Source organism: Populus trichocarpa, chromosome 13 (genome assembly GCF_000002775.5).
Source record: "Populus trichocarpa isolate Nisqually-1 chromosome 13, P.trichocarpa_v4.1, whole genome shotgun sequence".
NCBI classification, from domain to species: Eukaryota; Viridiplantae; Streptophyta; class Magnoliopsida; order Malpighiales; family Salicaceae; genus Populus; species Populus trichocarpa.
This window is the reverse complement of record NC_037297.2, coordinates 14,199,111-14,223,620: the sequence shown is the minus strand read 5'-3', so window position 1 is coordinate 14,223,620 and position 24,510 is coordinate 14,199,111. Positions and strand designations below refer to the sequence as shown.

Genomic DNA, 24,510 nt, shown 5'->3' with positions numbered 1-24,510 from the left:
CGACATCACACCCACAAGGTCCAACAATACAGCAAAATTTCACGCTATTACTGGATTATTATGGCCAAGAATGCGGTGAGATAGATGCTTATCGATTAGAAGACCGAGAATCGAAGGCGAATAATAACTCATAATATTGAAACATAGAATGTAGCTTGGAGAGTTGAGCTAAAGACTTAACAGTCGTTATATTGTAGTACGTAACACAGAGCAAAGAAGGGCAAACTATATGGCATATATCTAATTTCAGAATTTTACTAACATAAACAGAGAAAAAACGAGAAGACATACTTCTGTGAGAAAGAAATGCTCCTCTGAATCACAATGAAGTTTGATATTTACCCACTGCTACACTGGGCATGATCTTATAATGAGAAATCTGTTTTGCAATACAGAATTCACATTTATCTAGCCAATTTCAAGGAGAAAAGATTCACTTTCTTGCTCAATTATATTTCAGCCAACTTACTGTTAAATTGATTCCAAAAATAAATTGATTTTTCTGGATTTAACCGCCTAAAAAAAGATCCAAATCAAGAGAACTTTGGGACAAAACTGAGAAAGATTCATTAGCTACTTGGAAGAGATATTCAAGGAACCACACTGGAATACTATATTGCAGATGGGTGTGCGCTAATGACGTTACATAAAGCTTGACAGGTGAAGAACATATCAGAAGGCCATGGCTTTAAAGATTGTTCAGCAAGGTATGGTATGGTAGGTTATATCAAGGAGAGTCTTATTGCATAAAAAAACAGATCTCAATTGAGGAAGAAGACATTTATTTTCGGCAATCATTATAGTGGCTGAACTTGGGCTGGAAAACAATACGTCATCACTGTATTTTAAAAGAAAGAAATTAAAAAGCCCATGCACCTGGGTTGTTCCTTTTAAAGGCCTAACATGTTGGGCATAGACTAATATTGTTGGGCTTTTTTAGTTCTTGTTTTGGATAAAAAAAAAAATAAACCAGTTAGTTTCATGATTCGAATAACAAGTTTGACAAGTTAAGTCATAATATTTAGTTTATTGTTTCGCTTTTTTTATTTTTTATTTAATGCACTTTGAATACCTCAATTTAAAAAGAAAAAAAAATATAATTTCACCCTATATTATCGATGAACTATTTTTTAATTGACTTAAAATTTTAAAAAATATTATTTCACTCTTTGTTATTAACTATTTGCTTTTGCTATCTCGGTCTCATGCGTTTTTTATGTTTTTTTTTCTTTTAAAAAATATTTATTTAGAAAATATTATATTCGCTTTATTGTCATGCAAATCTATTAAATGAAAAATAATTTATGGAATATAAAAAAAACTTATTGAATTTGATGGCATGCATGACTTGCATTGAGAGCTTGGTTGGTTGACTCAAGTTCACTTGGGTTTCTTTAAAATAAAATTGAGTTTTTTTTTTTTCTAATTTTATCCTTCAACGTTAAATTAACTCGAGATTTAGGTTCTCAATTTGTTTTTTTTTTCAAGATTATACCCATAACTTCTGCATGTCAACCTGCAATGACCTAGATTGATCCAATACGATTCATTTTCTATGTTAGATAAAAATATCGTCTAATTATATGCAACTAATTTTAAATTTATGGATAACATATTTTTATTTTTTTGTTTGATCATTTGTTTTTTTGTATAGTGCGAGCCAATGAGCTAGCCTAGCTAGGTGTTATTTTGGTGTAAATAGGTTTTATTTCATAAGAGTAATTTGACCTATGTGTTTTTTGTTTTTGAAGATTATTCCTATAAGTTTTGTAGTTCAATCTAAGTTAATTAATTAAGATGGATCAAAAGTTTTTTTATCTCAATATTAAATTAAAATATCATTTAATTAATGATTAAAATTAATTTTTTTTAAAATACACGTAGACTTTATTTTTTCACTCGAAAGAAATTTTACTATAACCTGCGGTGTAACGTGGGACGATGAGCTAATCATCCTCTAGAAAACAACATATCCTTCCATACATTTCCCCTCTTTACAGTCCCCCAATAATTAGACCATAAGCATGAGGTTGGATTCCCAATCCATTCTCATCCATTTCATGATATAAACTTAAACACAAATCAAAATCTCCTTCAGCATGACACGCCTGAATTAAAGTCAAATACATGATCATTTCTCAACTCCATATAGAGATATTAAACTTCTAAAATGTTTTCTGGGTTTTTCCCTCCTGACAATACCCTTTAATCATAGTATTATAAGTAACACCAGGTCCAATTTCTCCATTCTCCATAAGCTCAAGAACATGCTCAGCGGATTCGATCAACATCGAATTAACCAAACCATTAAGCAAAAAATTATGGGTGAACAAACTCGGTCGAGTCCTATTTTCCTTCATTCTACGACACCCCGCCCCGTAACAACTCCTCTATCATCCCTACACTACCAGAGCTCTTAATCAAAGAATTCACAACAGAAACATTCATCAAAAGCCTCATTTCTCTAAACTTACAGAACACTGACTTTACATTATCTAAATCACCATTTATAGCTAAAACATCAGACAAAGAATCATAACACTGAAGATTATAAGTATATTTGTTTTGCTTACCAGCCCAATTAAAGAACTTTAAAGCAAGATCAAGTCTTTTGTGAAGTTCCATATATTTCAAAACAAAAGAAACAAAATTTGGTGATAAATTGATCAAAAACTTGTTACAAAAAAGGTCCAATCCTGATTCCATATCCATAGAGCCATCTAATTAAAGACTCGAAATTTGGTGAACCCAAGGAGATGGTTTAAGGTTTTGAGGGGTTTCTGAGGCTATATCAGGGGGGTCATTAAAGGGCTCTATCCATTCTGGTGAAGGCAGATAGCTGTTGTCAGTGAAAAACCACCTAGGATTGGAAGTGAAAATTTGTATGGGGAATTTTTTTGGAGGTTTTGATGAAGACCCACGATTGTTGTAGGGTAGGAGAGGTGGAAAGGGGTGTAGGCCTGTAGGGTTGTTGCAGAGAGGACGAGGTTACAATAGGGTTTTTCCTCATCAGGGTTTTTGGTTGTTGACTGTTGACTATTGAGTGAGAAACCATCAGAGGAAGAAATAGAGGATTTTTAACACAAGTAATTATTATATAATATTATTTACGACAACTTTAACAGAAATGGTCCCATGGTCTAGTGGTCAGGACATTGGACTCTGAATCCAGTAACCCGAGTTCAAATCTCGGTGGGACCTTATATGTTTTAACTAAAACTATTTTTGTGGGTTTGTTAATCCGTTCAACTTGTTTTTTTTTTTTTATTTAAAAATATATTAATTTAATATTTTTTTATTTTTTTGTGAGAATTTTGATATGATGATGATAAAATATTATTTTAATAAATTTCGAATTCAAAATCAGTTTTTAATAATACACTATCTATTTAGCTTGCAAGTTGTGAATGATATAAATAAATTCTCCCAATTGACACCTGTTTCTCTTGATTTTGATATGGCTATGATACTAAAGTTGTTTTATGGGAAAAAAGCCATTGATTTACTGGCTTTGAAACCGATTTTATACTTGTACTTAGTTATCAGCATTGTTCATTGCATTTTGGATTTTTCTATTGGCTAATAAATTTAGCTAAATGTTTCTCTAGAACAAGTGAATAAAGGAAAGAATACGTGATTAGTTGAGCATGATAATTATTAGTTTTGAGTAGTTAAATATAAATATGTTATAATTAAATAAGAATTTATCATAAATATATTACATAAATGACCTAGCATATGTATTTATAGATCAGTAAGATAGTTTATGCTAAGAAAAGGTTTGATTGTGTTAAGTGAGAATAACATCTTAAAAGGACCATAACTTTTAATTTGACTATTGGATCACACTCAAATTTTTATGAGTTTTCAGAGGCTGTTTTCTCTACAGCAACTACTGGGTTATTACGTGAACCGTTGGTTCTTTAAATATAAAAAATGTCATCACCCCTCTTGTTTTTGGCAGGTTTTATGATTTTTTTTATTTTTGAATTTCTTGTTTATTTTAAATTTTATGTTTCTTTCCTTTGTAATTTCGGATTTTTGTTTTTATTTTCTAGTTGACGTGAAATTTCTAACTTATTTAGGATTTTGTAAATCTTTTAAAAAGAAAAGACTTGATTATCATTAATTTAGAAAAAAAAAAACTTGTGAATTTAGACTTCATATCTCGGCAGCTCCCTTTTCAAATTAAAATATTATGTGTTTTTTATTTAATTGTTGTTTTCAAGTTACGCCTGCATCAATATGTTTTCAAATTTCCATCTTGTTTGATGTTTGACTGGCGTTGAACATATGAACTTGTGATCGTGAAGAGCACAGGTTAATAGCCCACCTGAAAATGCCCTTCATGTCAATTGAGACTACGAGCAAGAAATTTTTTGAAGTTTGACAAACCTGTGAGATCTTATTGAATACATTTTTTATCGGGAAAAGAAAAACCTTGAACAGCTCAATGTACTCTAAATTAAAAGTCATTTGTTTCTATCAGTGCTAAAAGTAGCATGGACTAGCAGCAAAAAAGAATATTACAATGGAAAAGGTCCATTTTGGTGTCTTTATACCCTAATGTACCTCCAATGTTTTTCACCAGGGCAATTCTTAAGGTGCATTTATGCTTTGAGGTTAATGTTAAACAACTTCCATCTGATTGATAGTTGTTCATCGATTTATTAATGTCTTGGTGATAGTAAACTGTTTTTGCTGATCTGCTTGATAGGCAGGATGGAAGCTTTGGCCATTTTCTCATTTGATTACCTATGGTGTTATCCCTCTTGAACAAAGGCCTCTTTGGGTAGATTGTGTGGAGCTCATCTGGGTGACCGTACTCTCAATGTAAGCATCCATGGTCATTGACCAGCAAAAAACAGAAGTATTTAACAAGTAACTCCACTGTCTCAACAGTTTAGACCTGCAAGAATGGCTATGAGTCTTTATCGTTCGTTTAATTTGCAACTGAGTTTTGTGACTTTATATATATATATATATATATTGCTCTATACTATTTATACGACGTGTGCATTCTTGGTGACTGATTGGCTGCACTGTGTAATAAACATTTGACATTAAAGGGTTCCAAAGTACCTGGGACCCCTGGCAAAAACCATTGTGAACTCGAAAGGAGCATGTCTTTTTCTTACTGTTTGTGTAGCATTGCATGCCTTTCTTTGATTTCTTTTTCTGGTGATAACTTGTGAGCATTATCATAGTTTTGGTTGTTTTCTGTTAATATTGTGCTATAGCCTTTCTTCCATGTCCTGCTATTTTGAAAATGCTTTGCTGATTCTCAATTTAACACTGAGTTATCTTTTTCTGTTTGAAGTTATTCGAGTGAGAAATCGGGAGCTCGAGTTTCTGAGGCAAACTCGAGCTCATCAAGCAGTGCTGATGAGGTACATAACAACTGAACATCCCCTTTAAAATATCTTCATTTTGGAAGTCCATTGACTCTGACCGATGGAGCCCAAAACTTTTGTTTTCCTGGGCTTGGCATCTAGTAATTTAAACTATACTGTAGATCTGAGGAACTGTAATTTTGTACAGGTTCATGTTGGAATGCACTTGATTAGTTTCCTATATGCTGATATCACCTTTTCTCACCTTGTATAAATAAGTGAACTGGAAAATCATGTCCCAACAAGAAGGGTTGCGTATTGGCTGTCAATAGGCTTAAAAATCATCTCAATTTGCAAGCATTTTCCAATGGCAATATGCACGTGGACAGGCCACTTAGTTCACAGACCAGCCTCTACCATAATTTTTCTGTTATAGTATTATTGTTTTAGGGTGAGGCTTAGAGCAACAGCAAAGATTGTTTCCTTGCAACCAGGATCCTGTAGGTTCAAACTACAGAAGCAGCCGCCTGCAAGTATAGCGGTAGGTTGAATACGCCTAACCATTCAAATGACTGTTGCAATTCAAGGAGGCTCATGCATCGGGAAAGCTTCTTTTTTTGTGTGTAGAGATAGAAAGAGATTCTTGTATTGAGTTGTACATGGCGCTAAGAATAATCAAGACATGGTACAGAATCCTGCAAGATTGCTGTGTCGAGCTGAGACTGAGATGGTAACCATGGCTACAACAAATTAATTATTTGTAAAGTAATCAATGTTCCTTGTTATGCTTGTATTCTTGTATATCATGACGTATCTCAAATCTCCTTGACAGTAAAAAATTAGAAAAAAAAATTCACCAGGACTATAACAGGAGCTCATGCTTCTACTCTTTGTAAGGTTGGTTTCTTGGAAGATTAATGTTAAACAACACATTAACCATCACCAGAAGTACACATTCATGCATTCTATTAGAAGATTAACTACAAGTTGCCTGAGATGGCAACAGGATTTGGGTTGAAACTGACACCGGAGTATCCGCTACTGATCCAAATAGAGTTGGATTACTTGAATTTGGGTTAGCATTAGATATAAAGGATGTTTTTGACAGATTGAATACATTCAAATTGATGTATTCACGAGAATTTCGTTGTTTTAGTCTTTCTTTCTGAGTTCAAATCCAAAATAAAGACACATGAGCAAATCCATTAATCATCCAAACCAAACCTTCCTGTAACTGAAATGGGATTGATATCATAATTGTTACCCCTAGTATATTCTAATACGTCGACTGAAAAATTCAAGTAGCTCAATAATTTAAAGAGGTTTTTAATGTCTCGGTTGATACACTCAAATCTAATAAAAAAATTATATATAAAAAAATTATTTTAAAAAAATAAAAAAGATACAATTCAGCTTAATAAAAATAGTTAATTCAATTTTGAAGAATGTAATTTAATTGGTCAGATTTTATATTTGCTTTCTAGAAATCGTCAGTTTGAATCCCATAAATCTTAGAGCCACTAAAAATTTATATGATCTTTAGCTTTATAGATCATAAAAATAATTAACATACGTGTAAACTGGTTCAGAAACTCATATTAATTAAAAAAAAAAAGTTAACTCAATTACCCGAAGTCAAAGTGATCCAGTTTTTTTGGAGTGTAATTATTTATCGGCGCCCCCTTCACACAATATGGATTGCTGCTGTGGGTAGAAGTAGTGGGCCTACAGTCCACAAATCATTTTGGTGAGAAAATTGCGCGGGACGCAAACGACCCAATTTTAGCAAACCTTAAAAACCACAGAGACATAAATCAGACAAAACAAAGCTTTGTCTAGATCCCCAAATCGAACCTCCTCTGTAAGATCTCTCTGCAAACCCAACAGTTGTTGTTTTAAAACAACAATGGCAAAACTTGAATCACTTGATGATGCAGAACCAAACCAAACCAACAACAACCTTAACTACAACAATGATAAAAAGAAAAGAAATCATGGATCAACCAAGTTTTTTGTTTTTGTGGATTACTTATTCCTATGCATCTTTTTGGCTTTCCTTATCTTCATTGTTTTCAAGATTGTTGGTCTCTAATTTCTTATCTCTCTCTAGCGAAGACCCCACCTTGTCAGGTAATTCTCCAAAACCCCATTTATCTCCTTTTTTGCTTTTGTCTGGTAATTCTCCAAAACTTGAATTACTTATTGTTTGTTTTTTGTTTATATTTAGTGGGTTTTATTTGGAGAAGCTAATAACCTCGTGAGAATCGAAAGTTTGTAACTTTATAGTTGTGTGTAAGTTTTATTGGTTGTTAGAGTAGATAATTGTTCTTGAGATGGCTTAAGGGCTTGAATTCTCATTTTGATGGATTTTGATTAGCATAAGTCTTTGATATAAGAGTTTATATAAATTTTCATGTTAATCATGAATGAGTGAGAAAGAATTGTGAATCTTTTTGAATTTCTTTCAGTTTCGAATTGAAAGATTGCAAATGGTTTTGAGATGCAATGATTATGAGGTGGTAGCTTATTGCCGCTAAAGAGGGGAAGAGGAAGCGGTGAGAGTTTTTAAAGGGCTGGTTTTGGTCTATTAATTGGAGTGATACTTGGGTATAGATGACTTTGAAGATTTGTTAACTCAAATGATTGTTATTTATTGCGAAGGTTAGAGACAACATTTACACATGAAATACAGCTTTCAAATGGGTAGCTCAAGTAATAATGATGTTTGGTTCTTTAATTATGTCTCCTCTCCTGAATCAAAACATGACACATTCCCACTTTTATAATTACAAGATGCAGGTGACTTGATGTTTGAGACCTTTACCAGTAGGCAGATTCTTGATTTATGGTTTTTTTATGGAAAGCATGTGTGGTTGTAATTAAGATCATATATGATGAAGTCTAGTGCACACCATATTTGGTGGGTAGGTATGCTAATTAGTTCCATCATATTGTCTTGGCAAAGTTTCTATGAAAGTGATTTGCTACGTTACTTATTGCTTTCTTTTTGGAGAAGTCAAGTGCCAACTGTGACTAAGAAATTACTATATCGCGTGATCGATCTGAAGAACTGACATTGTTATTTTATCTTTTTCGTTCACTTCTTATCCAATGACAAGATTATGCTAGAGTTTAAACTCCAACAGAAAGATCTACATACTATCCCTCTTGTATGCTCCTCTCTTTGGTATATTTCTTTTCCCACCTATTTTTATTTACTTACCCAGGGATATTATAATCTTTGCTGCAGATTATTCCTTATGAGACTACCACTTTGCCATTTCGGAAGTTCCAGATTCAGAGAGCATTCTCAGGAGTTGTCTTTTTTGGATTCTCAGAGGTTTTTAATGAAAAACTATACTTTGAAAATAAAATAAAATAAATAAGAATGGTTGATTGTTTGCTTTTCCAGTCATGTTTTGAGGTAGAGCCAAGCATTCTTTTTTGAATGAAAAATACTACTTGGAATCTTGTGTTATTCTTCTTCTTCTTCTTCTCATTGTCTTTATTTACTAATGAATTTCTAACAATGGTTTACAATGAGAAACGAACTTAATTTGCAATAAAATCCTGGTAACCAATGCTGCACTGGAAATTTGCTTTGTTGAATGTGATTGTATGTGTTGATTGACGTGTTAAGGTGTCTATTTATTGAAAGATTTTGTCTGGTTTTGATGTGTATGATTGAAGATGGTTTTCCAGCAAGGTGTAAATGTGTTACTGCCTTTGCTTGCAATTAAGGATAGTTTGAGTAATTATATGAAAAGAAGTGGATAGCTCGTAGAAGGAAGAGATCAATGTAAATGTTGCTGATGGTTACAACAAGCCACCTTCATTAAGTTTGGTTTTGAATAAGACTTCTTAAAGTGGAAAAACAAAATCATATAGATCATTAGTGGTGATGGCGATGTAAAGATTCAGTGATTTAGTGCACAAATCCAAGTAGTTTTTAATCAATCAAGGATGAAATTTATGTATTAGATTGTGTGTTATCTAATCAATTATGTCTTTTTCATTATACTTTCATGAGAAAAGGGGGCAAATGAGTCCCTTAATTTCCTTTTTGTCATTAGAAGCTCTTCCTTCATCTGCATCTACTTATATTGAAGAGTAAACACTAAATTATACTGATGAATAGGTTTCTTGATTTGTCTAGTAAGTGAATGTTTTACACTACCAGTGAACTACAAGAACAAAATCTCTCTTCATTGATGAACTGGCTATGTAAAATGCAGGTGAAGAGCCATAAAAATGGCCAGGGAATACCTGAAAAGATTAGTAGTAATGCATTGAAATTGATCTGTCATTATTGTCTGGTAGGGCATACCTGCAGAAGCTCAATTTAATAGCTAAGAATTTCAGTCTTCATAAAAACCATACAATTACAACAATATTGAAAGTAAACAATAAAGAAGACAGAATAAAGTGATCATTACATTCTAGGGACAAACTTGGACTGGTACATGCAGCACACTTAATTTCCATGTAAGGAAGCCTAACAGACCCCAACTTCCTTGCAACAACATTACATAAATTCATGCATCTAGGATACTTGATTAAAAGATAAAACAAATGCAACTAGCATAGCTTTTTATTAAAAAGCAGCAGCCCACATACTGCTCTCAAGGGTGGTTTACTGTTGAAACACCACCATTAGGAATTGGAGGGAATGTATCGTCTCCACCTGGACTATAGTTACCAATGCCCATATGTGGATCATAAGAAGGAAAGCTGGGAGTTGGTGGAACCAGCACCCGTCCAATGCCTGGAATGAGAAAACTGTTGTCAGATATCAGGAAATCAGGCTGTTTCACATCCACATTATTCGGAATCTGACGCCCTGCGAGTACTTGCCCGGATATTGCAAGCAGGGCAACGAGAGCGAGAAGAGAGAACTGTGATTTGGAAGCCATTTTATGACTACAAAGCTAGCAGATGAGATATGTTAGCAGTGATTGATGAAGAAGTGAGAAGAGTGTTGCTCTTCTTATAGTCAGGATTTGAGTGAGTTAGGTGAACTTTTCGCGGCGACTTAAGTAGCCGTTTCTATTTGGTTAAATCCATACCGCATGAGGATAGGGTAAGCATATACTTTTATGGCTTCCACGAGTCTCTCTTCTTTTTTTCATTTGTGGTTATTTAAGATATGACAATGCTGTTTTCCTCTTAAAGGCCATGGAATTTTCCTCTAAGAATTGCATGGGAGGCTCTTGGAAGTGCATTGTAAGGTGGTTTGTTGAAACTTGCAGAGCTAACCTTGTTTACCTAATTTTTGGGTCTTATTTTTCATCACCAAGCCTGGCGGCCATTAAATTGGTCTCTTCTGTCTCTCCAGCTACATCTCTGTCCTTACGGGACTATGAAGATCTATTAATGGCATGTCTGCCCATTCCTGTAGCTGTTCATATGCTATGATTTTCCTAGCAATACTGCATTTAATGTTCGTAATGTTGACTTGTATTTCATGCAATATTACTTCAACTTAGTCCTGATGGAAATAGAATTCTCTCTCTCAGATTAATTCTCTTCAAAGTGAGTACTGGACAGTCCATCCTCTTTCAGATTGATATGTTAACAAGAATGCTTTGTTGCAGCCTCCCATTAATTTGAATTTAAAATGTTATTGTGGGAAGCAAACTCAATCACCATCTAAGCCAAACCTGCAAGTTGAATTTTACATGGAGGATTGGAATCTGAAGAGGGTCTTCCACTTTACACATGTTATGCATGAAATGACTGCTCTCAGTACTATAACCTGCACCAAAGCAACTACAGAGTCCTGACTTCGACCGCCATACCAAGAAGAGACTACCAATAAATTATTGCTTCCAGTCTCTTGGCACATTTGAAGATGATGTACCAGTGACTAGTTAAAAGGGAGCTGGATTCAAACAGGAAGAAAATCCATCACAGACAAGCCAAGTGAAGTGTTCCTTTAATCACTAGTTTTTGGAGTGAACGCAGGACTCTATCTTCCAACACGATCAATATACGCACGTTCAGAATCTTGACAGAATCAAAATCATATTAACAGAGCTATGTTGATTAGGTTCAATTCTCTGAACAAAGCTGTCTTTCTACATTTCTGTAACATAAAACAAAACAAGAGGCTGTGGCAATCATTTACCAGGGTAAATTTTCAAAACATTATGCCACCAGAACAAAAGGACGTTCTTTGAATATAATGGGGCCCCAGAGCAAAAATATTACAATGATGGCAGGCTCTTTCATTTACGTAGATAACCACAAAAATTATGGGTCTGGCCTTTCCTCAGAAAATCTTGGAAGTTGAACAAGTGAATTAACTCGTGTGACACCTTCCAAACCTGACCAACTCTGATCATCAGCACTCACTGTTTCGCCATCTCCATCAACTTCAACTGCTAGTCTTCCATAAGTATCATTTTCTTCAGCTGACCTGACAGTAAAGTTTCTTTGCAAACATGGCTCGGATTTCTGCCCATCATCTGACTCAGCAGCATTACCAGAATGATTGCTCTGATCAAGAGTCGCTGAAGAAAAGCCTTGTTCATCGTAATCAGATTCTGAGTCCATTTTCCCATCCAAAAATAAGCAAACTACAGCACAGTCATCCATCTTTGAAGTTGGGTATTTGAGCTTCCATTCACGAGCAGCTGAGTCCACCAGAATTCTTGCGGCTGATGCCCGTGTTGGAGCAGAGGATACAATCCCAACCACCTCTTCGTTGCTCAAGACATCCCAAACCTGAAGCAATTCAAACTTAATAGTTAGCACACATATATTGCCAAGCACTATCTCAAAAACAACCATAACAAGGTTATAATTCTAGCATTCCAAAATTGCTTTGGCATCATTAGCCTCAATATTGCATTGCTGTTAATCTTGATGAATTTGGATGTTCTTGACAGCATGTAGGAGTTGCATTGCAACTGTGATATATTTCCTAATAGCCCATTTAGATGTTTTAGGAATTGAATTGGTTCTCCGGTTATACAAATAAATCCAATAACATGGATGAGACAACAGAAGATAGTCACCATGTACTGAATAATCAAAAGGGAACAGTGAACAAAAAATTCCATGCACCGAGAACATTTCGCTGCTATTAAGCAGAATCTGAGACTGAAAACTCCAACGACTTTGGCAATACAATCAAAGATAATGCACATGTTTCACAGTCAGAACATACATTTATGTGAGAAATAAATTTGGAAAAGCTTGCGTGTGACATGATTATAATGAGTCACAGAATAGATTAGGCACATCCTGAACTCATTTTCAATCCAATACTTAACGCAACAATATTTAAAGCAAAACATGGCTGGCCAATGAATGAGTGTGTTACTCATAGCTGGCATAAAATGCCAGATGGATCAATCTATTTGCTACTTAGGTTAGAAGAAACCTACAATTCAAAATACTATCATACCAATCCAAAATCCACATTGCAATATGGACCATCCACCACAATGAGCTTTTGTTCTTATATGCCTTTCAAAAAGTGCTATCGCTTGATTGGTATATGAATACACTCAACACTCCTCTACAAGCTTTCCTCTCTGCTACGCAGTATACAGGATATGGAACAATGTCAAAGGCATTCACATATTTAACCACAGTCCATAAATTTTTAGTCAGCAAACAATGGACCTTAAAAATACCAAATTAAAATGATCCATCAACTAGTATCACAAAATAGAAGAAAATCAGATTCAATATTAACAGATAGAAAAGGAATTGGTAGGAGAAAATATAAGAGGAGAAAACATACACCATCTGAGGCAAGAACAATGAACTGATCCTTGTCTGTAAGTGTCCGGTGTGAAAACTCAGGTATTGAGATCACTCCATATTCCTTCAAACAGAAATCCCCAAATGCCCGAGCCATTGCCAGACCAGGGGCATCATCGAATGGTAACCAAACTCTTGGCACTTCAGGTTCATCTTGCAATGCAAAGACTCTACCTTTACACCGCTTAATCCTTTCAGCCTCCCCTGCAGCAATTAGGTTTCAAATCAACTATTGGGTTTGCAAAGATGAGTATAACATCAAAATACATACTAATTATAGTGCAAATGACCTACTTGGCAAATCAGGCTTCAGATCAACAGTCAACTGGACTGCAACCATGGAATCATTGCTGTCCTTAGATCCCATGATTGCACGCGAATCCCCAATATATCCCATGAACAGATTCGATCCCTTTAAATTCACAAATAAACGTATTCGATAAGGCTAAATCTAAATAAATGGGACATGAAGAGTAAGCTATACTTCCTACCAAAGCTAAATGAAGGCAATATCAAGAATGAGCTTTAATCCCGCAATACCTGTTTTACAATAGTGATAGCTGTGCTCCCACTGCAGAAGCAGTCCAAATTGGGATGGGATTTCAGCTCTTTATCCATGGCCTTATATGACTTCAGAAATGTTTCTCTCCATAAAGAATTCAATTTATCCTCGACAGAGCCATCCTTGTCCAAATCCCCAACATCTGATTTCTTTGAATTCCCCGTGAAACAGGTTTGACCCGGTTCATTTTGCCTTGATTGACAAGAGTTCAAGAATGACTGTAATTTTACTGGCAGGGCATCCCTCACCTTGCGGGCAACAAGATGGCCATGTGGACCATGACCATCAAAGACACCACAGAAGGTCACGTCTTCAGACATGAAATCCTACAAAGAACCATAGTGTGACCAAGCAAAAAAACCTCGAAATGTCATTAAAAGTTAATCTCAACGGAAAGAATAAAACTTACTTCCCACACAATCATTGCATCCTGGTTTATTCCCTTGCGACCCTGCTGTGTGAATATACAAGAAGTTCGGCTCTTTCCATTGGTGAAAACCCTGTTAGATATGGATGGTAAATGCTGAAGTGTAACTAAATGATCAGAGAATGTCCTTTTAGTTCTCTTTTGCCCGCAAAAACCGATCCCCAAGCAAGGGGGAGGAACTGGCTCTCCATTGCTCTTGCTACTGCAAGTACTCCGACTAGTTGAAACACAAGCCCCCATTTGCTCAACCGCAGAACAAAGAAGACATCCGTGGTGTAAATAATTGACAAGTTTCCTCCGATTGCCAGAACAGATCTCACATAAAATTCTGAGATTTGCTAGCTAGTCAACCAAGAAAAGGCTATCCAAAAACCTAAAGATTCCCCCACAAATCACTTTACACCTCGATGTAGAAAACCATGGTCTTCTTTATCTTGGTCAAATACAATCCATAGGCGATTGCTTGAATCAACGATGGAACCAGCTGAACACGAGCAAGAAGACAACAGTTGATTGATTGTTAATTAAATACCTTGCAAGAAACCAGAAATGACTGCGAGTAACTAAACTCTCAACAAATCAAACAAAACCAAATTTAATAATCTTCCATGTGACCTTGGAATGGAATATTCTTAAAACGCTGTCCGAGTATCTTGTCCTTCATAAGGATTCACTTAATTGTCGCACTACTTGGAGAGATATAAACATGTTATTTAATAATCCACAAACTACTAATTAAAAAATTGAAGCCGACAAATAGAGGAGAATAGGGAGCATAAAATTCAAGAACAAACCAGAAAACAAGAAACCTGTCTGTCCTACCTAGTAAAATGCATCAAAATACACTACAATCAAAACAATAAAATGGATTATATTTACATGATTCTTAAATGTTTACCTTTTAAGTTTGAGCATCACAAGAGAACCAAAGAAGAGATCAACACAAAGAGTTGACAACAAGTAGCATATTATTTGGCACAATCTTAATTAAAACCCTCATATTTATGGGGGATCGTCCATAAAAGGCTTAAAAATAGAACAAACTATACATTCTTTTGTAACTAGTTTCCACTTTATAAAAAGCAATTCAGAATTAAGACTAGACCATTATTTCAAAGTAAAGAGAAAGGGAGAGAGAAAACGTAGAACTTTGAATTCCCACGAGAGAGAAAACCAAGAAGAGATAAAGCAGAAACAGAAAAGTAGAAAAGGACGAAACAAAGGTACGATTTTGTCAAAACCGAATCAAAATATGGCCTTAAAAAGAGAATGTAACAAAGATATCAAGTAACCATTACATAATTATCTTTAAGATAAACACACAAAATGTACTAGTACTAGAAACTAACTCAAGTCAAGCTCTGTTTCCCTCTTTGGCCAGCCACAGAATATCAAAAAAGAAACCAATAAACAAAGAGCATAAATTCAAATTTTCCCTTTTTTTAAACCCCATTTGGTATAGTATACCAGAGAACAGAAAGTTTCAATTTTTGAAAACAAAAACACCCCATAATCCATAAAGCAAGCATCTTTCTTTCTCTTTTGGTTTCCTCAGTAACCAAACAAAGTTTGTTAACGAACACTTTAACTTCCATGTGTCAGACCTTTAAACCTCTTGCATTAAGAGGATATTTGGAAATATATTTGCGATTATTTTTTATTTAGAAAAATATTAAAATAATATTTTTATTTTATTTTTTTTAATATCAGCGGATCATCAAAAGACAAACTGAAATTAATGCTACCATTATCTTTAACAGAGAAAAACACAGTTGTCATCAAAAGACATGCAACATTCCTGAAAAGGGACAGTAAAAACTGAAACAAAGACTGACCTTCAAGAAAATTTTGTTGAGAAGTGAAACAACTTCAGAGTTTAGGATTGGAAGAACAAAGCAAAACAATATAGAAACAAGTTTTGAAGATATGAAAAAATTCAGAAAGAGAGAGAGAGAGAGGGGGGAGAGTGGTTTGTGTGTCTGCATTAATAGCGAGGGGGGGGGGGGGGGGGGGGGGGTTGGCCGGCAGTAACTGTTGTGTTAAGGGTGTAGGCACAAAGCCCAAATCATGATTTTTTTTTTTCTTTTAGATAATTTTGTTGTTGAAGAAACCAACACTCGCATCTCTTAAGCGCGTTAGGATTGATTCATGCCAAAAGCTTGAAGCTGAGATGCAGGAAGAAAGATGGTGGATTAGAAGTTCGATATTATGTTACAGCGAATAGTTTTAAATTAATTTTTTATATTTTTAAATTGTTTAATATAAAAAATAAATATTAAAAAATTTAAAAATATTATTTTAATATATTTTTAAATAAAAATACTTTAAAAAATAATATTTATCATGTTTTTAAATAAATACTTGCATTTATAATGAACTCATGGTTGATGGTATCAAATTAAAACTATCCAAGGCCACTAATATACTAATAGGTTGAAACTTGAAATTTACCAAATTTAATTAGCTGGATGTTTATAGTTATCAAATTAAATTGAAGAAAAAACTAAAAAAAGTTAGGCAATTCATTGTTACTTCTACTTGTTTATCCATGTATAATTGCATGGATTTCGCAAGATATAATAAAATAAAAAAATAAAATTTTTTATTAAAAGTATATTGAAGATGCATTGTCACCATGCATCACAGTAAATAAAAAGGCTCTTTCAAGATAATTTCAACAACAACAAACATTATCATCATAACTCTGAATAAACTACACACGACTTTTTAATACATAAACCTTCTTACAAACATTTTTTTTTTGTCATCTTCATTTAATTTAATTTTTAATTTTTTAATAACTTTTCAATTTAATCCTAAATTTTATCTTAGTCCAATTCAGTAAAGGCTCAATCAAGAAAAGAGAAGGAAAGAAAAAAGAGATAAACAATCCAATCCGGTTAGTTCATTTTGATCATGTTTATGATGAAGATTGCAAATTTAATGGATTAACTTAAATTAACTAGAATTGATCAAATATTTTATTATTTTAATATTATTATTATTTTTTAAAAAAACCATTTTAAAATTTATTTTTAGCCAGCCTGTTCTTACCAAGTGAACTTGGTACATTATAAAATTATGTTCAAAAATATACTCACAGGAAGATTGCCGACATCTCGAATCCGTGTCCATAGAAGAGCGCAGGCAACGGAAGTAGTGCTTGTCTATTGTCAGGTTACGGGTCTCTTGTCAAGGCTACGAGAGTGTGTTTTAGACGTAAAGTCGAGCGTGTGAAAGGTAACACGCTCAAGGTTCGAAAGAGGAGGGATTTTGGTCACGTGACGTGGCAGTATAAGGGGAAAACAAAATAAAAATAAATAAATGTGGGGCCATGAAAAAGGTGATTGCAAGTGGTGAATTAAGCCCCACCCACAATCACTTACCCTCCGTGCTTGCTTTCTGTCCCTTTTATTTTTAATTAAATACCACCTTTCTTTTCTTAAATTAAATAAAAACAAATTATTACATGAATGCTTTAAATTTTTGTAGGTAGATTGGTGGGAAAAGTTGATGGGCCTGAGCTGGGCCTTCTTGAAGTCATATTTCCTATCATGCCTAGCTATATGCCATAATCATTTGTGCCCATGCACTACTTGTATGTTTTCTCTAAAATAACTTATGAATTTAATACAAATATATAAGTTGTGTTCGATATATAAATATATATATATATATATATATATATATATATATAAAAGATACGTGTATTTAAGGTTAAAATTAATAAAATACTCTTAGCCAGGTGCTAATCTTCTAGCCCTATATATAGATGCATCATGGCACCAACCATTGGGGGCGAGATGGTGGCTCTTAAAAGTGTAGCTAAGATGGATGGATAATTTAATATCCTTCACATTGATTATGCAACGGCTCTAGAAGGGGAAAATAAATAAATCCTAGAGTACATATGCAGCCTATGTGGGCTAACATTTTCATTATTATTGGCATGGAGTGGTGTTGGTTTTGGGAATTATTTAGCAGGAGATGAATATTGCGTATATATATATATATATATATATATATATATTGATTCATATATATATTTGGAGAGATTCATTATATTTATACTATGAATAATTTTTAAAATATCTCTATAAGTAGAGTTAATTAGATGCAAATATATATATTATTTTTTCAAAAAATTATAATAAAACTCAAACCCAAGATCTCAAATGTTTAGCAGAACATGTCACCTGTTTAATATAAGATGCTTACTACTTATGTATTAAGAAATTTGCAGTCGCTTTGAGCAAGCAAAAGGGATTGATATTATTTTTTTCCTCCCTTTTATTCTTTTGGTGTTGAGGTCGATCGATCAAAAGAATCACTATCTTTTCCACAACCCAATTGGAATGGTTTCTCGCTAATGCTCTGTGTCTTTACGACATGGTCTAAAATTGTGGCCATTTTCTTTTACTTTCTTTGTTATGTTGCTTTCTTTCTCTGTGCATGAAACTATACTATTGCTCTCTATGTTTATCAATGCATTGCTCCACTTCATTTTCTTTTATTCTTTTGGTAAACGCGGGTGTTGAGAATATAGTAGCGACTACCTTTTAAAGTATTTTTTATTCGGAAATGCATCAAAAAATATATATATTTTTTAAAAAAATTATTTTTGATATCAGCACATCAAAACGATCTGAAAACACACAAAAAATTAATTTGAGGTAAAGAAAAAATAAAAAAAAATATTTTTTTCAAAAACGCTTTTGTAATGCAAAAATAAATGAGTGTGGTGCGGTGTGGTTGAAACTGTATTTTATTTCAATTATAGTTTTGTAAGTGTTTAGTTAATTAACACATATCATGTTTTATGTGGATTCCACTAAAACTTTCTTGAAATCACAAATTACAAATCACACTCCATTTCAGTTTACATGTGATCAATTCTTTTAGTTTTTAGAAATTCAATTTTGGTATCAAAGTTTATTTTTTATTTTTAATCCTTTTTTGAAAGAGAAGAGAGAGAGAGAGAACCGCTAAATTTTAAAAAAGAAAAAGAGAGTGGTTGTTGAAGATGATTTCAGCAACCAAAATAATTGAAATTGATGTCAATCCAAATCCATTTCACGAAAGGAGCACTTGGGTATTTTTGTTCCTTCTCCTTACCTAAAAAGACAGATCTGACCACGAGAGTGTTTTTTTTATTCGGGTTGATTTTGGTTTACTGAGCCATTGTTTTGTTTTTTTGAGGTCATGAAAACATTTATTAAGGTGTTTATGATGTTTAGGTATTTTGGATAAAAAATAGGTTGAAAATACGTTTTTAAACTAAAAAATCTAACCATGTTTTTTTTATGATCTCTGATTATTGAATTTTGCACAAAGCAGACGGAGCATAATCTGCTTTCTTATTTCAAAAAAACCTTGTCGTCTACCCTTTTAACAAATGAAACACGCGTTCGAGCTTATTATTTTTGGCCCAATGTGCCCAAGCTCCTTTTTTTTTAATAAAAAAGTTTTGTTGTTTTATATTTGGGTTAAGAATAATTGAGAAAAGAAATCATTGAATCCAATCAAGTTTATAAACCGCTTCGTAGGTTTAACGTGTTCATCTACATCGTTCAAATTATTATCTGTTTTTTTTGTTTAATACTTTTTTGTCCCTCGATTTAAAAAAATCAATTTCATCATATGTTATCGATGATTTTTTTTCTTATAGCTCAAAACTAAAAAAAAAAAAAAATACAATTTCATTCTCTATTATCAATGATTTACTTTTGCTATCTCAACCACACACGTCTAGCATGGTTCTTTCCCCTTTTAAAAAATATTTCATTAAAAAAACCTATGTGTTTTATTAAATCTGATGATGTGCATGACTTGCATCACGAGTTTGCTTAGTTGACTTGAATTCACTTAGGTTTTGTTTTAGTTAAGTGATATTTTTTATCATTTTTATCATTCAATATTGAGTTAATTGATGATTGAGTTTTTCATTTTATTTTTTTCAAGATTGTCCCTACGACTCTTGCATGTTAGACCATGTTAACCCATTGTATTTCTAGCTTAATATTAAATAAAAATATCATTCAATTCATGGTTTAAATCTATTTTTTTAGGAGACATGTTACAAATATCTAGATTTTTTTTTTGTTGCTTTTAAGTCTTTTTCTCTCCGACCCGCGGTGTAGTACAAGCCAATAGACTAGTTTTCTTCTATATGTTTTTGATCACATGTTGTCCCTTTACGAGTTTCTTAAAGTATAGTTTTTTTTATTAAGAAAATCTTGTTGATTTTCATCCAAAATAAACTTAATCACTCTCAATTTATAGTAATGTGAAATTGCAAAAATCCCCCAAGTAATACGAATAGCTTTTTTAAAAAGCATTATGATATTTCATAAAGACATGCATAGCATGAATTTCATGTAACAAAAAAATCATGAATAAATAAATCAAATAAATAACAATACATGATTGTTTAAACTTACCAAACTTTCCATGAACTTCATGTCAATTGAGAATTAGCTAACACATGATAGGTGGCCTGTGCTATGCTAAGAGTCGACCTAAATTTCTTCAATTATAAAAATTCAATGCTTAGACGACTCAAGCGTTCCAAAATAAGCAAAAAAAATTAAGACTCAGGTTATTGACTTGACTAGATTTAATAAGCTTTTATAATTTTGATAATATGAATAAAAAATACAACCACAACAAAGAAACTGACAAAAAATTAGCAAAGAAAGTTTTTTTAAAAAACCAACTCAAGTCAATTGGGGTTAGCATGCCAAATCTGCAACTTGATCGTGATACTAGGACAACCCTTTCAAAAGAAAATTTAATAAAACAATGAAGCTCAATTATCAAATAATACAAGGTCGAGGGGTGAAACAAAAAAAATATAATTAAAAAAGCAATGGAGAAAAACTATTCGAGTAAACCCAGGTTAGCTTGTTGACTTCGCGACCATAGGTATGAGATTGAAATAACCCTATAAAAAAAGTGCGAAGACCAATTCCTAATAAAATAGACATTGAAGGAAGAGATCAGGAAAAGATACAATTTAATAAAGAACATAAAAAAAGGGATCAAAGTTAACCCTTGTTAATATTTGAAATCTGTGATCTTGGTCATGAGCTCAGGATTAAGAGCATCTGCAATGGGAGATGCTATTTCAAATAGACCAATTGATAAAATAACATTTTAAATAGTATAAATATAGCTTTTTTTACCATGTATATTCCAATGGAAAAAAACCATTTGAAAAGCCAATTCTATTAGAGTGGAATAAATAAGTGTTTTATTTTTTTTTAATGATTTTGATGTTGTTTTTTTTCCACACGGCTAGATTTAATTAGCATATTCTTTTGTTGGCCTCACTTTGTTAGTTTTGGCTCTTTTGAGAGATATGTAGGAATAACATTTGTGGGAAAGAAAAGACATTTTAGCATTTTGTTTGACTTTTCCCTTGGAGTATGAAAAACAAGCAAAGAAAAGCTAAAATATTACTGTTTTTTTTTAATTTTTTGCTATCCATTTAGCAGCTCCATTGGAGAAGCTCTAACCTCATAGAAGGAAAATTCTAAAAAAAACAAAGTAAAATTCTTAATCACAAAATAATGAGGGAAAAAACTGGGGGAAAAAAAAAAGATTCAAAATAAAATAAATAGTAATAAAAAGAAAGGAGACCATATTTGACATAAAAATAAATCAAAATCATATCGAGGAATGAAATTGAAAACAAAATTCAAATAGAAAAATAAAAAACAAATAAATAGAAATTAAAATAATGAGAACCAAAATTGATATAATAAATAAATAAAATCAAATAATAAGGGATGAAATTGAAGAAAAAAATTAATCTACAAAAGATATAAAAAAAAGTAGCAATCAAAAGAATTAAGACCAAATTTAATATAAAATTTAAATGAAATCAAATAATAAGGGATAAAGTTGAAGAAAAAAATTAATCTAAAAAAATAAAAAAATAGAAATAATTTTTTTTTTCAAATGGCACGTGTGTTGAAAAAGCCACCCATATTTATTTCAAATAATATATAATATATATTAAAAAATCCAATTGCCCTTGGGTCTATTTGTTAATTACAAAAAAAAATCATAATAAAATGAATGCAATTTCAAGGAAATAAGATTTCAGTAATAGATAAGTAATTACATGCAAAAAACATGAAAAGTAAGAAAATACCCCTTGGTTTTTAATTTCAATTTTGATAATATCCTCAATTTCGATTTTCACCTCTTTATATTTTGATATATTTGAAATCAAATTCTCCCGTTACTATTTCCAAGGCCCCCTCAATATTTTGCATAAAAATAATAAAATAACTTAATCACCCTCAACTTCATTAATTTTAATCTAATTGATAGTTTTTAAATTTTTTTATAAAATTAATTTTATAAAGTAAAATAAGTAATTTTAAAATTTAATTTCATAATTTTAATTCTCCATCCAAAAAAATTCATTTTAATTGTTTTTATAAAAAGCTATTTGCCTAAATATCCTTTCTTTTTTTTTTCCTTAAAAAGAAACTAGTAGCCTTAAAATCTATTCTTTTTTTTTTATTATTATTTTAAAACAAAAATTTATTATGACATTAAATTTTAACTTCGGTTAGGTTAAAAGTTATTGAAAGTGAGAGTATTGAAGTAATTTTATTAGTTTTATATGTAAAATATGAAAGAAATCTTGAAAAAAGTAACAGAAGGACTTGATTTGAATATATTAAAGAACATGAAGATGAAAAATAATTTTTAATCCTTGATGCTATTTTCTGCTTCAGCTAGTTTCATAGAGTCTCTTGTATTGTTCTTAAATACTATATTTTGACTTGGCAATGATGTTTAAATGATACATTTGAGTCCCAATTAATTATAACTCTTTTTTGTTAAAAATTAATTTTTTTTATATGTTTTGGATCGTTTTGATGCGTTGATATAAATAATAATTAAAAAAACAAAAAAAATATCATTTCGATGCATTTCAGCACCAAAAATACTTTAAAAAAACAACTATAACCACACTCTCGAACAAATTTTTAGATTTTTAGCCGAAGAAAAAACTACAGTTTCCCTCATTTTTCTTTTTCAAGTCAAAAGGATATATAATGCAAAGAAGCAGTACAAAACACCATGATTAAAAGGGGGTGGCAAAGCTTTAACCTTATCTTCTTTCCGAAGCAAAGAACTTTATGCTCCAATATTTTTAAATCAAAACTTCTTGAAAGTATGGCCAATACACGCTGGATTACTTAGTTTATGGAAGTTGAATGGATCCAAGTTGTAGTCAACGTGGATTGGGGTCCTGGTTAATTATTCTTTTTCCCAATTCTATGAAAAGTAAAAGGGCTACAAAAATAAAATATTTAAATCATTTTAATATATCAAACTAATATCATGAAGGAATGATGTGTTTTCAGATAACGTTAAATTAGTATTTCAAGATAGAAAAGATGAAATATATATAAAAATATAAAAAATTTGTTCGGTTGAGAGACAAAGATAGAAATATAAGAATAAATTTATTTGTAAAATAATTTTGAAATGAATTTATATGTCTTCAAGTCATAAACTGTGCTTGTTTTTTTTGTTTTGAGATAATAATAAAATGATATGTTGTTTAGAAAAAAAGAAATAGTTAAAAAATGTTCAGAATAAAAGGAAAAAAATAAATTATACATCAATTTCAAGTGTGAAAGTGAGTCGGTGTTCAAAGAATTATTGTGTACATTGGGTTGCTTGGCCCAAATAAATAAATAAATAAAAATGATGCAATGGTCTTAGTGGGTTTTAGATGGACTACTCGACCACATTTGCTGTGATCACCAAAACCTCTCTAACTCTAAGTAATCCTAAAATGGGCTTCTATGGGATTAAAATTACGTTTGCTCATCTTTACTCGACCACCTTCGAGAAATTGTTTTTTTAATATATTTATTTGTTTTTTTATGTAGAAAGTATATTTTTAAAATAAAATTTAGCTTTTTTAAAAAAAAAATTAGTCTTTGTTGAATATTACTAAAAGGTAACCTTAAAAAAAGAAAACCACAAACTTCTTAAAGGAGATAATAAAAGCAGGACCCTTGATTCAATGGCTAGATTGCTCAATTGAATATATCCTCCTACTCTTTGGCCCATCTAAATGGATTTTGGTCTCTGAGACCTTCAAACAATTCTACGTGGTTTTAGTCAACATTACTGATTATTTAGATAGGGTGATGTTAAAATTTTTATATATATATATATATATATATATATATATATATATATATATATATATATATTATTTTGATATGGTGATGTTAAAAATAAAAAAAATATTTTAATGTATATTCAATTAAAAAAAACTTTGTACTGCAATATCAAATATCACTTAGATTTTATTTGGTATTGCGATGCAACGCAACGCAACAACGAAGAGATAATTAGAATCACTTTAAATAACA

The 24,510-nt window shown here is 32.1% G+C and overlaps 2 protein-coding genes, 1 long non-coding RNA gene and 1 other non-coding gene across 8 annotated transcripts; 2 read left to right on the top strand and 2 right to left on the bottom strand.

Moving 5' to 3' along the window:
- Positions 1-3,129: 3,129 nt before the first annotated feature.
- On the top strand, positions 3,130-3,201 carry TRNAQ-CUG (transfer RNA glutamine (anticodon CUG)). Its single transcript has one exon. It is a non-coding gene; the product is annotated as a tRNA-Gln (tRNA).
- Positions 3,202-6,998: 3,797 nt separating this feature from the next.
- On the top strand, positions 6,999-8,942 carry LOC112323839 (uncharacterized). The gene is made up of 2 exons (XR_002977326.2): positions 6,999-7,463; positions 8,584-8,942. It is a non-coding gene; the product is annotated as an uncharacterized LOC112323839 (long non-coding RNA).
- A 732-nt stretch (positions 8,943-9,674) lies between these two features.
- LOC7497386 (putative cell wall protein) lies at positions 9,675-10,818 on the bottom strand. The gene has a single exon (XM_002319331.3). It carries the CDS (start codon positions 10,244-10,246, stop codon positions 9,956-9,958), a length of 291 nt encoding a protein of 96 aa, XP_002319367.1. The 5' UTR covers positions 10,247-10,818; the 3' UTR covers positions 9,675-9,955.
- Positions 10,819-11,340: 522 nt separating this feature from the next.
- On the bottom strand, positions 11,341-16,085 carry LOC7494425 (probable protein phosphatase 2C 52). Of its 5 annotated transcripts, none has more exons than XM_024583447.2 (7): positions 15,931-16,043; positions 14,711-14,781; positions 14,078-14,579; positions 13,647-13,994; positions 13,401-13,518; positions 13,087-13,310; positions 11,341-12,059 (listed from the first exon to the last, which is right to left on the bottom strand). In XM_024583447.2, exons 3-7 carry the CDS (start codon positions 14,333-14,335, stop codon positions 11,586-11,588), a joined length of 1,422 nt encoding a protein of 473 aa, XP_024439215.1. In that variant the 5' UTR covers positions 14,336-14,579; positions 14,711-14,781; positions 15,931-16,043; the 3' UTR covers positions 11,341-11,585. The 5 variants fall into 5 exon arrangements, with proteins under 5 accessions (XP_024439215.1, XP_002319366.1, XP_024439214.1 ...); XM_002319330.4 differs by lacking the exon at positions 15,931-16,043 and adding an exon at positions 14,994-15,664; XM_024583446.2 differs by lacking the exon at positions 14,711-14,781 and having other exon boundaries at positions 15,931-16,085.
- Positions 16,086-24,510: the final 8,425 nt, after the last annotated feature.